This window comes from Anneissia japonica, unplaced genomic scaffold (genome assembly GCF_011630105.1).
Source record: "Anneissia japonica isolate Jap-2015-1 unplaced genomic scaffold, ASM1163010v1 scaffold281_len866295_cov195, whole genome shotgun sequence".
In the NCBI taxonomy this organism is placed as follows: Eukaryota; Metazoa; Echinodermata; class Crinoidea; order Comatulida; family Comatulidae; genus Anneissia; species Anneissia japonica.
The window spans coordinates 430,330-444,996 of NW_022728190.1; the positions used below are offsets into that span (position 1 = coordinate 430,330).

At 32.1% G+C, this 14,667-nt stretch overlaps 1 protein-coding gene across 4 annotated transcripts in view; it reads left to right on the forward strand.

The window, feature by feature from the left end:
• LOC117113988 (C-terminal-binding protein 1-like) overlaps positions 1-14,667 on the forward strand; it is a 68,528-nt gene that overhangs the window by 37,387 nt on the left and 16,474 nt on the right. For 3 of the 4 annotated variants that reach the window (XM_033257493.1, XM_033257494.1, XM_033257496.1), the window contains exons 4-5: positions 1,709-1,795; positions 11,936-12,099. In XM_033257493.1, coding sequence (XP_033113384.1) covers positions 1,709-1,795; positions 11,936-12,099 — 251 coding nt within the window. The remainder of the gene's footprint in view (positions 1-1,708; positions 1,796-11,935; positions 12,100-14,667) is intronic. The other variant, XM_033257495.1, reaches the window with a different exon arrangement.

Sequence of the window (14,667 nt, forward strand, 5' to 3'; positions counted from 1 at the left end):
AAATAAATAATATATAAATTCAAATAAATAAGAATATAATATAATATATTCCTGATGAGGACATAATTAATGTCAAAATATTGGATCCCGACACGATGGCGTGCATTTCGATACTTGGAGTACGTATTATACTATCTTACATAATATATTGTACAGTATATTATTGTATATTGCCTCTACTGTTATACACCGAATTGTAAAATGAAAGAAAGCAGACGACTTGGGAATCTGATGACGTCTAACCCACCGATGTCGAGTGCGCGTTGATCTCCATGTGTAAAATGTTCTTAACAGATTTTGTTATGGATTCCAGCAATAATAACCCATGTCGTGAATTCAAAACATCACTGAGCTAATACATTTTAGTTTTACATTTAAACTTGGTCACATCTCAGCAGAGATATAAAGAATGTTATTGAGAAATTTGCTCCACAAACATGCCATAATTATGCCATATAGCGACTATAAAACCTTCAGCAGTTTTTAACTTAACTGCAAGTATCTTCACTTTACTGTGCATGCAAACTGTTTAACTGCGTAATCTGGGTAGAACGTCATTTGTAACGCTACCGTTTTTAACCCATTAAATTTTAACTGTTTGTTAAATATTCTATACACAGTGTTAATTTAGATGTTACTTGTTTGGAGTGACTGAAATCGTCAACAAATGTCAAAATTAATAAGTCAATAGTGGTCCAGTTTAAAACCATTAAATGTATAATCCTTTTATGACCAACCTTTTACAGATTTTTGTAGAATTAGGAAATATCTCAAACCTAGACATGCCCTGAAAAACACAATTTATTCTCTATATATAAAGATGATACAGAAATGCAAAAAAATAATTAGGTAATTATTTCCTGATTTTTTGTATCTGAATTGCATATAAAAAAAACAAGTGCTATAAATATAAATGTTTTATAAAATCATTAGGGTGCCAAATATCATAGGATTGATATTTTCCTGATGCAAACTCAAATTTCAAAATTGAAATAGCCTTTGCAGTACCTGCTGCTACTTGGGGGTTGGATTCAACAAGTGCAAGCTCGGTGGTCTACTGGTTATGACACCAGGCTAGTTATCTGGAGGTCATGGGTTCAATTCCCACCTTAGTCATTTGCAGATTTTTTTGCACAAGTATTTAGGAACGTACTAAATAATCGAAAAAATGGTCATTAAAAATCATACATATAGATTGATTTTACTTATTGTGTTAGAAAACAAAGTGTAGGCTGTGAATATTGATTGGTGCTATTAGATAGTCATAATAATATTCACTAACTGGCAAATATGTTAGATATATTTTTTTATTTTTTGTATTTTTGTTTTGTTTTTCAGTCTTTCATGTTTACTAATCAGTTCCAGTTATTTTATTGGTTTATGTGAAAGTAATTGTTGCTATGTTTGTTCGATAGTGAATAACTTGACTAACATCCATTTTCATTTGTACGTTTAAAATATGAATGAATTAAACAAGCAGCCCAGGCCAAAGATTAACAACATATGCGAAACATGGCAAGGTACAGTAGGAACGTGATATCAGCGTGTTTAATTGTGGAAACAGAACACCATCTTCAAATATAGGAGTACATTAAAGATAGATGTTCATATTTTGAACAGTGAATCCCTTTGTTAAATCAATGTCGTAATACCGTAGATATTCAAGATATATCTTTGAACTTTGAACTCTATGACGATTATTCAACAGAAAACCTTGCTTTGCGAATGAAATCACCAAGTGAACTAGCCAGAATATTTGGAGGCGGGAGTTGGGGTGTAAAGGCGGTCCAAGACAGTAAGTTGACATCACTGACCTTTGACCTTTGCAACCGCTGTGCTAGCCCTATTATTTTGTAACGCATCAGTCAAAAGACTTTTATTTCTTTTATAGTTTTTTTTTAATTATGATTTTGCATCCGTTTATTTTTTTTCTGGTAACCTTTGCATTACATGTTGTTTTCAGTTACGTAGATGTTCTTTTATGCTTTTGTGTCTGTCGCTAATGAATTTAATTTTCTAAGTTTGGTAAGGAAGTAGATCCGTGCATGGTGTTAACAAGAGTTACAATTTTGGGCCAAAATATCCTTTATTCCTAAGACTAGATCCTTATATTGATGCAAATTCCTGAATCAAGGATATTTGCCATAATTGAATGAAAAGTACAATAAGAAAATATTAGAATAATCATTTATCAATTGTAGTTATATTATAAGGCCCTATTTTAGTGACTTGAATGATGAATTGGTCCGGCTTTCCCCTCTCTTCGTGTTAATGTATGAAGCCAGAAGGGATATCTCTTCCATAAGTTACTCATTGGTATTACATGTTTTTAGTCCAGCGTATTATAAGATTGATAATACTATCTTATTAGACATGTGACAAAATTTAGAAAAAAAAAATTAAGCCTTTGGAACTTAATCCTTGTGATAATCCTTAATGATATTTCCATCACTTATTCTGTAAAACATTCCTACTAATTTGACCCTCTTCATCGTATATCTCCTTTGTTTAAAATTTTCCTTTTTGGATGATTTCCTTACTTGCCTTTTATATATTTTTTACATCTCCTTTCAGTCATTGATCTTTCCCTCTTTTTATACTGTGCACTGCATGTAAAAAAAAGAAGCTGTAAATTGATATGTTGATTTGCCATGGCATGCTATTTTTGAATGGTCTCTGTGTGGTATGTTGGGGAAATAGTTTTTTGGTTGAAGTATTGGAAGCTGTATTACTGCCACAACAATGGAAATGGTAACCAGTGTATGCATTTGTAGCTGTTGAGAGCATGGTTTCATTTGTATTTAATAGTGTGTCCAATTTGTGCTTGCTTATATTTAATTAATAGGTACTATCTAGATAATAGGAATTATGTTTTTATGTTGACCACTTAAGAAGGTGCATAATAAATTGTGGATCTAGTGTGTTATGTTGTCCATTGTATGTAGTCTACAAGCATTTGGAAAATGTACCTAATTGGCTTATGATTATGTCTCAATATTTTTACCATTTTTGTTTTAAGTATTTTAAAAATAAATTAAGTTGATTTACCAGTTTTAATATTCATTGATGAACATATTTTTAACCACTATGTCATTTTAAGTTATTTCATTTTTAAAAATTTGTGTGTAATATTAATTTATTTCTGTGTGGTTAAGTTTTATGAGATAATATGTTTAATTTCATTTTGGGAACTAATTTTAAAGTTGGTTTTTATTCTTTTTGTGACTGCTTCATTGTAATTCTGCATTTTAGTTAAACTATCTGAATACATAACCAAATGTATCTCACAATAAATGAATGAATAAACGATATTGAGTAGAGTCAAGTCAGGTTGATGAGAATGATGGAACACAATGCCCTTTTAAAGCTGACTGAGTCAGATTCCTAATGTCCTAGATTACTACGATTGTAGTGTCATCTCGTAGCTTTGTCTCTACCTAGGCCTAGATTAATTATCTGGTAATAAGCAAACCCCTGAGAAATGTTTCCTCAAACCCTGTGACTCTGCAAGTTTGGGGGGTTTTTTTTCTGCTTGGCCTAGCTGGTCCTCCTAAGCAATATGCTACCAATCGCGTATTTGTCATCACGATTGATGTACTCTCATCAAGACAGGAAATGCAGGCCTACTGCAAAAACCCAGCGGTAGGCTAAAAAGCAAGCACAACCACAACCCTGGAACAATCAGTCCATATTATACTCAGACAGGAAACGGGCTTAAGATGTATTCTCGAAAGATCATTACTGTTACAGCTGCCATGTTCGTTTTACATTCACAAAATTAACGTATGGATTTTTTTCCCCGAGTTAAAAATCGCCACCAAATTGTCTTTGATTTTTGAAAGGTATTGACTTCTTATTCTCGCATTAACTTTTTGTTCGAAGTCAAAAAATTGATTTTTTTTTTCAAGCTAATGTAGATTTTGAATAAATTATATAGCTACTTTATTCTGACCTTGGATTGGATTTTACAATTTGAAGATTTAAATGCACTGGTTCTGAAATTTATTTGAATATTGATGATGGAAATAAAAATCAATGAATAAACCCAAAAGGTGTTTTAAATTGAAAATGCTTCTTCAAAGTCTTCATAATGAATTTGAAGTCATTTTCACCACTAAATGAAAGGACTTTTTTATGTTAAAATATGTGTTGTTGAATAGAATTGTTATATTAAACATAGAATATAAATTAATTTAGTTGCAACTCAGAAATCTAAATGTATGAAATAAATTATCACTTACAAACATATATTATTACACTGATTGATGGTAATAATAACACTATACTAACTATAGCAAATAGCACCCATTCTACCTGTACAACAAAAATAAACAATAAAAACTTAAGTAAAACTTTATTGTTGAAGTAATATTGTTGGAAAAAAGAAATATCAATAACTAGCCAGCTAGTAAAATATCATACTAATACACAATAGTGCTTTTACATTTGAAAATTAACTAATTAAGGTGAACTATCAACCTGTTCCTATATTTTTTTGCATTCTCTTCTTGGATAGCTCCTCTAGTCTAGATCAAGTCCATTAAAGTGAATCTAACTACCTAATTAACTTCTGCCTTTGTTGGCCCGCACTAAATAATTCATCCTATTATAAAAATAAGCCCCCTATCCTAATATTGTCGAATATTAAGTCTCATTTAGAGCTTTACCGATAGCTCGTATTGTGTGCTATGTGTATGTACCGGTTAACTTTGAATGCAAAGTATGAATTACGAACATTTATCTGATTGCATATAAATAACCAGACAGGATATAAAACCAGGAGTACTTGCCATCTGTGTAGTTATAACAATCCCTAAAACATATGGGAAAACCAGCATTACGGATGTACTTGTGGTGTGATCTAGAACTCAAGCAAGTAAAGTTACGTATGCTATTTAATTAACTATTTAAAGGTTACTAATTAATTAAAGAGTGACATTCAGCAATAGTGATCTTGATCTTCCTCTATAAAATCGACAAAGATTGACATCATTTTTTTAATTAATTTCGTAAAACATAGTTTACCACTTGCTTCTCTACTAGCTCTAACTTGGTATTTCAAGAGAAACAGTAAAAAATGTGAGCCTGTGACTGTAAATATTACATGGTTTGCAAGGTCATTTAAGTCATAACCCAGCCATTCAACAGTGGTCTTTGACTTATAGTTGTCTATCACATGATTCCTGGAACATCCAGGCATGTGATCACTAAAGAATAAGTAAAGAACTTGTGATCAATTCTATGACTTTAAAATAAGGAATCATAAGCCTAAGTAGTGTATCAGGTGGTTTTTTTTTTTTGCCAATATTCCATTTTTATAAAAATTCCCATAAAATTTATGATAATTGTGCTTTAATAAGACAATATGTTTTTGAGAATTGCACTGTCAATTATATGAAATGTTACGCCAGTCACATATTCATAATCCTACTGTTGATACTTATGCAGTGTGGGGCCTATATACCAGCCTCGCTTTGCTCCATGTAAATTGAACACTTTTATTTTATATTTATACTTCCTTTACAATAATAAGTAATAAGTAATTTGGTGGGTGGGTGGGGGCGGCATTGCTGGAAAATAGTGACCTGAAGGAGCTATTATTACCTGAAGGTCCACAGGGTACAATGAAGTTGGTAATGTTAAGATTGCAAATTATATGAACAAATATTAACCAATTTTTTATGCCTATTGATAGACAGTAATTTCTATTAATTTAAAATGCCTAAAATATTAAATCATCATGATACAATTACATTTTAACCTACCATACTTTATATTAACCGTTAATTTTGTTTACAAATTGCTGTAAATTTGTATTTGATTTGTAAACCCTCTTTAATGTCATTTTTGGATATCGACTAATGCATACATTGCTGATAAGTGGTGGCACAATGTTACCTGTTAATGAAGCATCAGAGGACTGGTTACAATGCGTAATCTGCAGGCATTCCATTGTCCATAGAGAGCACTTGATGCCATGAATTAGTGTATCACCTGCTATTTTTTTTCACCCACATTATGAATCTGTTCCACCATTGAAAAGCGAGATCCAGTGTGTTATTTTAGTGTATACGGATTTCTAAATTAAGTTGGTCTTAGCCATGGGTCTTTAGGAACCATTGTTCGTCCACACATATTTGTTTGTTTTCCCCCTTTGTGAGCAGCTTTATTTCAGGAAATTTTTCTGCCTGGATTACAAATAATGTTAATGAAATGATTATGTTTGCTGTGCTACAGGTCACAGAGTTTAGATAATAAGAGACCCATTTTTAATTCTTTTATAAGAATAATTTTTAAATGTATTGTAAATCTTAAAATAGCTAGACAATTCTCTTGAGTATATATTATATGCAGCTATGATTATGTATTTACTCTGGTATAAATAGTATTAAATGTATAAAAAGTAAATTCATAATTTTTTAATGGCTGCCATCTTATCATTATCAGAATGGCTAATATTTTTTATTTTTTTGTTATTCGCTTGTGGTATGCTTAGTGGTCTAAATATTGTTGGTGCTTTGAGTCAATTTTTTTGTGGAAATGGCGTTACAATTATGCTACCATAACCATTAAATAGATATAGATAAACAAAACATTTAATTTTTATTAATTATTATTAACTATTATTATTATTATTATTGCTATTTTATTGCTATATTACATTTATTTTTTATGTTGATCTGCTGGATCTATTCTAACTTTTGTAGATAGGTCTGCTCTGTGTTGATGTGTCAGTATGCATATAATGGTCTCGGCTTCTCCTTGCATAGAACCTCGCGCTTAAGAACGTGCGAACATGTCTGCTTATCTACACTGACGTGCCAATCTCATATGATACTGAATATGTGTGCACATGTACTTGGTAAGCATGTTCAAATATAGAAACAGTTCTTTCCTATGAATCGGTGGTATAAAATAAATACAATAATAATTTGGGGAGGCAAATAATAATAATAATAATAATAATAGTGTGCTTCTGGATCCCAATTCCTTAATGATTCATTTTTTTGCTAGGAAAATAGTATAGAGAGGGAAATAGTCTATTGCCTGTACTAATTCAATAATGATAATAAAAATGATATATTAATTATATTAATTATAAAAGTGATGTAAATTCTTGCGTAACAAAGCACATACACACCAACAAGCGCATTGGTATGTTATTGAAATTATAATGTAATTTATTTATATACTTTTGTAATTAGTAATAACAAAAAATATCAACTATTTGGTGATTTCTTTGTTTCATTTATCCAATGGTACAAGTTAGTTTTTGATTGTTGGTGTTTTTTGTCTAGTCTCTTCACTTCACTGATTATGATTTAACCTCCGACATTTATATTTAAATTTATAGGGATTTCCCCTTTTAAACTTTATGGATATAAAATGCATTGATTATTATTTACATATATGCTGTTTATTACCAATGTTTTTATAGATACAATTTAAAGTAATTTAATTTTGTATGAGAAAAGTTTATATTAATGTTAATGTTTGTATAATATTAGTTGAAAGTATGTTAAGAATATTTTTTACGAAACATGAATTGTTTTCATGATCAATCGAAGATGGCACAAGCTCACCTGCTTGGCTTGTATGTGTGCTGTACATCACATTAGTAGTTTCTTATTATGTTTGTTTCCTGTGTGCAAGGAAAATGTTGTTAAGCGGATTTTCACTGGAGGAATTTGCTACAGGAAGCCAGAGTCATTAAGCAGAATGTCGAAGCATGCTGGACTGGTAGTTAAGGAAATCAGGCCTATGTTATCCCCTTAGAACTGAGTGTTAATTCCCCTCGTTTTATTTTACCATTAGTAGCATTATTCTTCCTGTTCATCCGTCATTATTACCATAAAATAGTGGAGTTAATAGCAATTTCATTGATTATTCTCTACAAGTTAGTGTAAACGAGATCTTTTTGAACGAGACTGTGTGTGATGTTTTAAGCAGTCCTTTATTAGGCAACCAGAACTAGAACCATCAGTGACCTCCAACAGGATAAATTGGGTCATGATGGGTCGGAGTTGAACGTGATCGCCATGGCGGCGTAGACCAAGCACTTCCTGTATAGCCCAGTCTAGGTTTTATCTTAATCTATGGATCTATCATGCAGTTTAATTTACTCTCTCCCTAATAGGTTGAAGAATAGAAACAAGGGCAATCACAGAGTTAGTATTAAATTACTGCTTGCCACATTCATAAAGATGAAAGCTATGTTGGAATTGGTTTGGATTTTTTTGTAATAGGCCTAGTTTATTCCCAAGCTCATCAATCATTCAATCTCTGCTACGTAGTTACTGTAAATCTCTCCATGCACGCTAATATTTCCGTTTAAGTAATTTTAAATTGATTAATTTATATGATGTTAGTTGATTTGCGAACACCCTAAATTTACAAAATAGTATATTCTACATTTCAAGTTCAAGGTAAAATGTCTTGTTCAATCTATAATTCAATAACACAACTTATATTTCTGTGCAACAACCATTTAATACATTAATTTGTTTTATTAAGTAGATTCTAAATATCACAGATTCTAAATGAAGTTATTGTCATTATTTTTTTTATTGGTCAGTAAATGATTTATTCATTTTAGCTATAGTAGGCCTGTTTTTCTACAACACAAATAGCGCACTGCTTTTTATAAAGGTGAAATCCTTACTTTTGTTGTACATTAAATGAGTGTATTTTTTAAGTCATTATGGTGAATAATTTTTTTTTATTTGATCTATATAATGATATTGAGATAAGAAAAAGTCAACATTGGTTCTGTATGGTGGTAAATATTTTAAAAATTATTTTGATATTCATTTATTATCAATTTTTTTTTAATTGTTCAGTCAGTTATCATCATCATTTATTGATGGTATTGTATTTTTTGTCTGTTGACTGAATATAATTAAATTAACTTAGACCATTGATTTGGCAGTTACGAAATTAGAACACGGTCACGGATATCCTGTAGTAAGGACATGACTCCACAACTTGTAAAATTAGTGATGAGATAAATTGCAAATTTAATTTTTGTGGTGGTAATTGCAGTGTACTGTCATGCTTATTTCTGGTTAAATTTTGTTAACTGCAACACAACCAATCATGGATGAAAATTTCTGAATGTTAACCATATTTATAATAGTTTTTTTTAAATAAATAAATATAACAATAACATACAAGAGTACCTAAAATCACTGAAATAGAGAAAACATTAAATTGCATTTTAGACAAATAAATGTTCAAATCACAAAACATCAAAATTGGGTTGGGTTGGATTATTCTGTGTAAACACCAAGGATAGCCCATGAAAATCTAGAAGAAGACTTAATTTCCAAGTGGGGTCCTTCTGGTGGTGATTGGACAGTACACCGGGAGACAATCTCCTACTTTTTTCCGAAGAGTGTACTGCGTTCCTTAACGTGCACATGGCCCATAAATGCACACAGGACTAACAGCTTAAACCGAAAGACGGTGCGCTATTGTAACTTGTATTTCAACCCTCCAGCTGAAACACAAGGAGAGGCAGTGATGGGAATTGAACCGGGGACCTAGAGTTTTCCATGGTTTAGCGCACACACAGTTAGCTGACTGAGTTAAGCTGCTCTCTACTGAGCTAAGCTGAGCTAAATTATTACTTCATCAAGAATATATTAAAAAATATAAAATTTTGACAATTCATACAAACAATAAGGCAATATGAAAACCAGGTAAATTGTGGCTATGAATAAATAGCATGATAGCCATTGATGGATAAATGAGGATGATTATATTTTTAATAGGCAGACATGCATGAATACCGACTTAAAATTATGGCATTAGCAAATAAGAAAGTTGCTTTAAGTAGTGATGAAATATCACTATACATTATAATTAGAGATGGAAGTTCAGGATGTTTATATTTTAACAGGCTAAGATGGATGACATTAGCCAATAAGAAAGCTGCTTTAAGCAGTGATGAAATGTCAATTTACATTTCAATTAGTGATGAAAATTCAGGATATTTATATTTTTACCAAGATACGATGTATGAGTAGACGCTTGACATCAATTATGGTAACAGCCCATGCGATGGTCTCTTTAAATAGTGATGATTGTTCCTAAATGAAGTTGTTAAGTAGTCAAATTTGATTGACGTTCACACATAAGATTTTCCAATGTTGATTGACATTTTGCAATAGAAACTTTGCATTAGTCCTTCCCCCTTCAAGTTCTGGATGTGAAGAAGGGCAAGAAGCCTGCTGTTTATAGGTGACCTTATAGTGAGGTCAAGGTTAATGACCTGGATGGTATTTGTGGGATAGTGCATTATGCAGCCAATGATAATACATAGACATCTAACACTACCTACACTTTCTTATTCATTTTCTTTTACTTTCTAGTAAGATTTCTAATGGCATATTATTCGCTAATTATATATTCTTTAGTATGTGGTTTATAATTCATCAAATATACAGTATGCTTCCCATTATATTTCTAATTTTATTATAATTACCAGACGTCTCATGTCTAAGATTTTTTTAACCCATTTTTTTGAGAATGTAAACCAATTGATTTATTTGTTAAAAAGCAAAGTCTACTTAGCTAGTACATCTTCTCTGATTGGTCAGACTCTCAGTTGGCTACTCCAGGTAACCATTTTGTGATGTGGGTGATGTTTAATTATTAACCAGTTAATGGTTGTAAAAATAATCTTGCTTTATTTAAGTAATTATAATTTTCTTATTTTACATTTGAAATATTATTCGGATTACATTTTGTTTTAGCAAATAAGCAAACAAAAAAATGTTTTTAATTACGAACTTGAATCTAAACTTGCTTCAAATGTAGAATGTTAACTTATAAATTTTATTCGGTCCTTGCCTCAACCAACAGTTCTACATTAACAATTTAATTTTTTTCACTTTTACAACCCAACATAAATACCTTTGATAAATACTTTTAAAAGATAATTCGCATTGTAGTGATAACATGAATGTTTCTATGATCGCTTCTCTTTGATGACCAGAACTCGCGGGAATTTTGTTATTGGTCACGAAGCGACAAAAGATCATATGATCAAATAGATCTCGCGCAGAAATGTTTGGGGAAAAAAATTAAATTTTTGTACACTGTTGAGTTAGTTCGGTGCTTAAGAGTTCGCTCTCTTTGGTTTCCACGTTTGTAGCTTAATCCGGAGCTCAAACTAAGAGCAGCGACATCTAATTAATTAAACTGAAGTCGGTTTTTGAAAATCGGCAACCCACTTCTGCGTGACCTCTGATGTGGTGGTTTTTTTTTTTCCCGCTTTCTTTAGCTATTAAGTACTCGATCATTACTTGTTTGGTATTGAAATAAAGCTTCATATTTCTCATCATTACATTTAATATCTTAACTTGAAAGTGTGTGGAGAAGTGATCCGTAGCAGTGATGCGCGATTGTGGCCATGACTTTTTGAGTCTGGAATCAAGTATTTTCTTGAGGATGATAGAATAATCTCCCTAGAAGTCATTGTGCACTTACGCGGACCAATTGAAGAAATCCTACATCAATCTACGCAAGTCACATAGTGAAAATTTCTGTAATGGCAATAGCGGTAGAACTTAAATTAACGCATGTAATGCCATCAATCTGTTGTCATGCACGAGAACTCTACTCAAACACACTCGATGAATAGTTACTTTTGTTGACCTCTTAATATCCAAATACTTTTTATATAGGATTACTAAATATATGCATGTTTGAAGGTAAATTGCTAACAAAGTCTTTAGGCTTTAGTATCTTTGGGAATACATATCTTAGGTATCTCGTTGATAAAGACTACTTAAGAAGAGACTTAAATCTAACGTGTCTGTAAAAGCACTCAATTTTTTACCTTCTTTTCCATGTCATTTTTCTTGTCTCTTTAAATACATGATATTTGACAAAACTTTATTATTATTTTTTCCCATTATATTTTGTCTAGGTATACGCCACCCCGGGTCAAATGTCCCAGGATCAAACCCCGTCAGCCGACCCTTGGTCGCACTGCTCGATGGTCGAGACTGCAGTATTGAAATGCCAATTTTGAAGGATGTTGCAACAGTCGCGTTCTGCGATGCTCAGTCGACACATGAAATTCATGAGAAGGTAAGTGTCGAAATATTAACACATTAAAAATACATAATAAAAATGATAATGTATATATGTGCCTGGTATAGCAGCATGGTGCTATAATATGTTTCGAAATTTCAAGGTTTGCATGAAGGAATACAAGGACAGTAGCAATGAAATGGTGGTACAATACTTTTGATTTCAAATGTTGTTTGATTTATTAACACTTTGAAGTAGAAAATATGTAAATCAATATATCATAGCTTAATTCAAAAGAGTAGCTACACAGTAGTCATGATTTCTATGTGGAGATAACAAGTAAATCAATAAAAAAAAGTTTGTTTTAAATATATCTACTGGTACTTTTATAATAAATATATGAAATAGAACAATAGACCAATTAGGAACCATGTGATATATTATTAAAGATTGATATTTTCAGCAGTCGTAACAAGGTGAATGCATGGAGACAAATAAACATTTACATAGAAAGAAATAATTTAGTGAGAAGAAAATACACATGGAATATAGCCACAGATGGTATGGGTCTGAACCAATTTAAGAGTAATAAGCTAGGAAAAGAAAAACCCAATAGCTCTGGAATTAGCGATGATATATGACGTACAATGGGAAGGGGACAGATGCCTGAAAACAAATGTAATGAAATTACTATATCCTTAAAGAATTCCACCCCCGTTAATTTTACCCCACTGCTTAATTTGCATTTTGCGAATAATTTCACAATTTTTGTTGCATACTTGGACAAGGTGTCGAGTCATTGCTTCTTGTTTATCATTCCCCAGTGTGTTATGTTGCCATGGTTATGAGAGATGATTGGCAGCTTAGCCAGAGGGAAATGTTCAGTGAATGAGTGGCCTTGAAGATGCCAGTTGAAATGGGCTAATGAATATACATTTTTACACTAACAAATGATATTAGCTTCAGCTTATTATACACATCAAATTTGAATTTCATTAAAATATCATTTGCTGGAAATCTGAATAAAATTTGGTATTGGAAATGGTTGTGAAGATGTGATTAGATCTCCACTAAAATAAGATTCTAACTGTACGATGGAATAGATGCATTCATAGACATAAATCAAAATAATCATATATGTAATCATAAATTAAGTAATAATATATACAAATATTAATTTCTTTTATGGATATTTATTTATGGATATGTAATTGCAATAAGTAACATTAGAAATAATATTCAAGGCAATATCTAATTACGAATAAAAAGTTATGTTTGAACCCAACCTCTTTAACAAGTCAAACGGACACAAATGTACCTCAAAAATTATACTGCATTCAGTATAAAAAGAAATATATAAAATATTTAGGAAATAATGGATTAAACATTTATTATTATATAATAGTTTATAGAAAATGAACAGTGGAATAAGAATAAAAGGTTTCCTTGTTTCATAGTAAACAAAAGGATTTTTCTTAAAATATGTGGTTTTATAGGGTGCCCTATATTATCTGTCTCTTAAACATTCTTTTGAGCTTCCCACAAGTAAATGAAGCAAGTAGATAATGGTTTCTATAAGCAATCAGTGAATGATTTTGTAGTGTTACATAATGCTTCGTAGTGCAGTAAAAGGACAGGAGCCGTGTTTGTCATAGTACACTGACTTTCCATGTGTCATCCTTGTCCTCGGGCCTACATGTAAAGGGACAATTAGGTAATTGCTAGAGCGGTGGTTGAAGCGTGTTCTTTGGCCTGTTAACATCAGGTCTAGGCTAGCAGATGTGTTGAGCTTCCGATTTAGGAAAGATAGGCGGGTCACACCGTACAGTATATGAATTATGCTTCGTTGTTACGTTTTCCTTTATATGCTACTGCACAAAATGTGTGTATAACTTTGTAACGATTAAAATCGCAGTTTCACTTGTTCCCCTTCTCTCCAACATATGATGGGGTGATACTTTTGCTTTTGGTGTTCTTGGCGGTAGGCTTGTTTGGCAGAGCAAAGTAGATGATTTTGCTTTTTAACCTTGCTCTAATTGATGTGTAAGCCCTAAGCAAATGGTTTAGACTCCATGTCCAGAAGCTGACCTCTATTTGTTGTCAGGGTCAACAAATCCTAAGAGAAAAGAATTGAGAACAAACCAAAATAAAGGATGTAGGATGTGGATGTAGGCTCTTGATGTAGGTTTTTGATGTAGGCTGTAAAGTAGGCTTTTGATGTCGACTGTGGATGTAGGCTGTTGATGTAGGCTGTTAATGTAGGCTGTGAATGTAGGCTGTTGATATAGGCTGTTGATGTAGGCTGTGAATGTAGGCTGAGGATGTATACTGATCCTTCAGGTGTGCACACACCGTTGTACGACAGTCGGAAAACAGATCCATTTTTTGCTGCCTGTGAGCACTTAATAACCCGATTATTGAGTGGATTGTTGTTAAATAGGATTCCGTTGCCGTACCTCATCACATTGCATTACCTTTGCAATCTTATCAGCTGAAGACTGCCAGTGTAGTGTAAACACGGCATTAGAAGTCACTCCTTCAGTCCTGTGACAATTATACTTGTGGTATTTGTGTGTTCTTCTTTTCTCACAATTTTTTAGATGTGTATGTTGATGTGTATATATA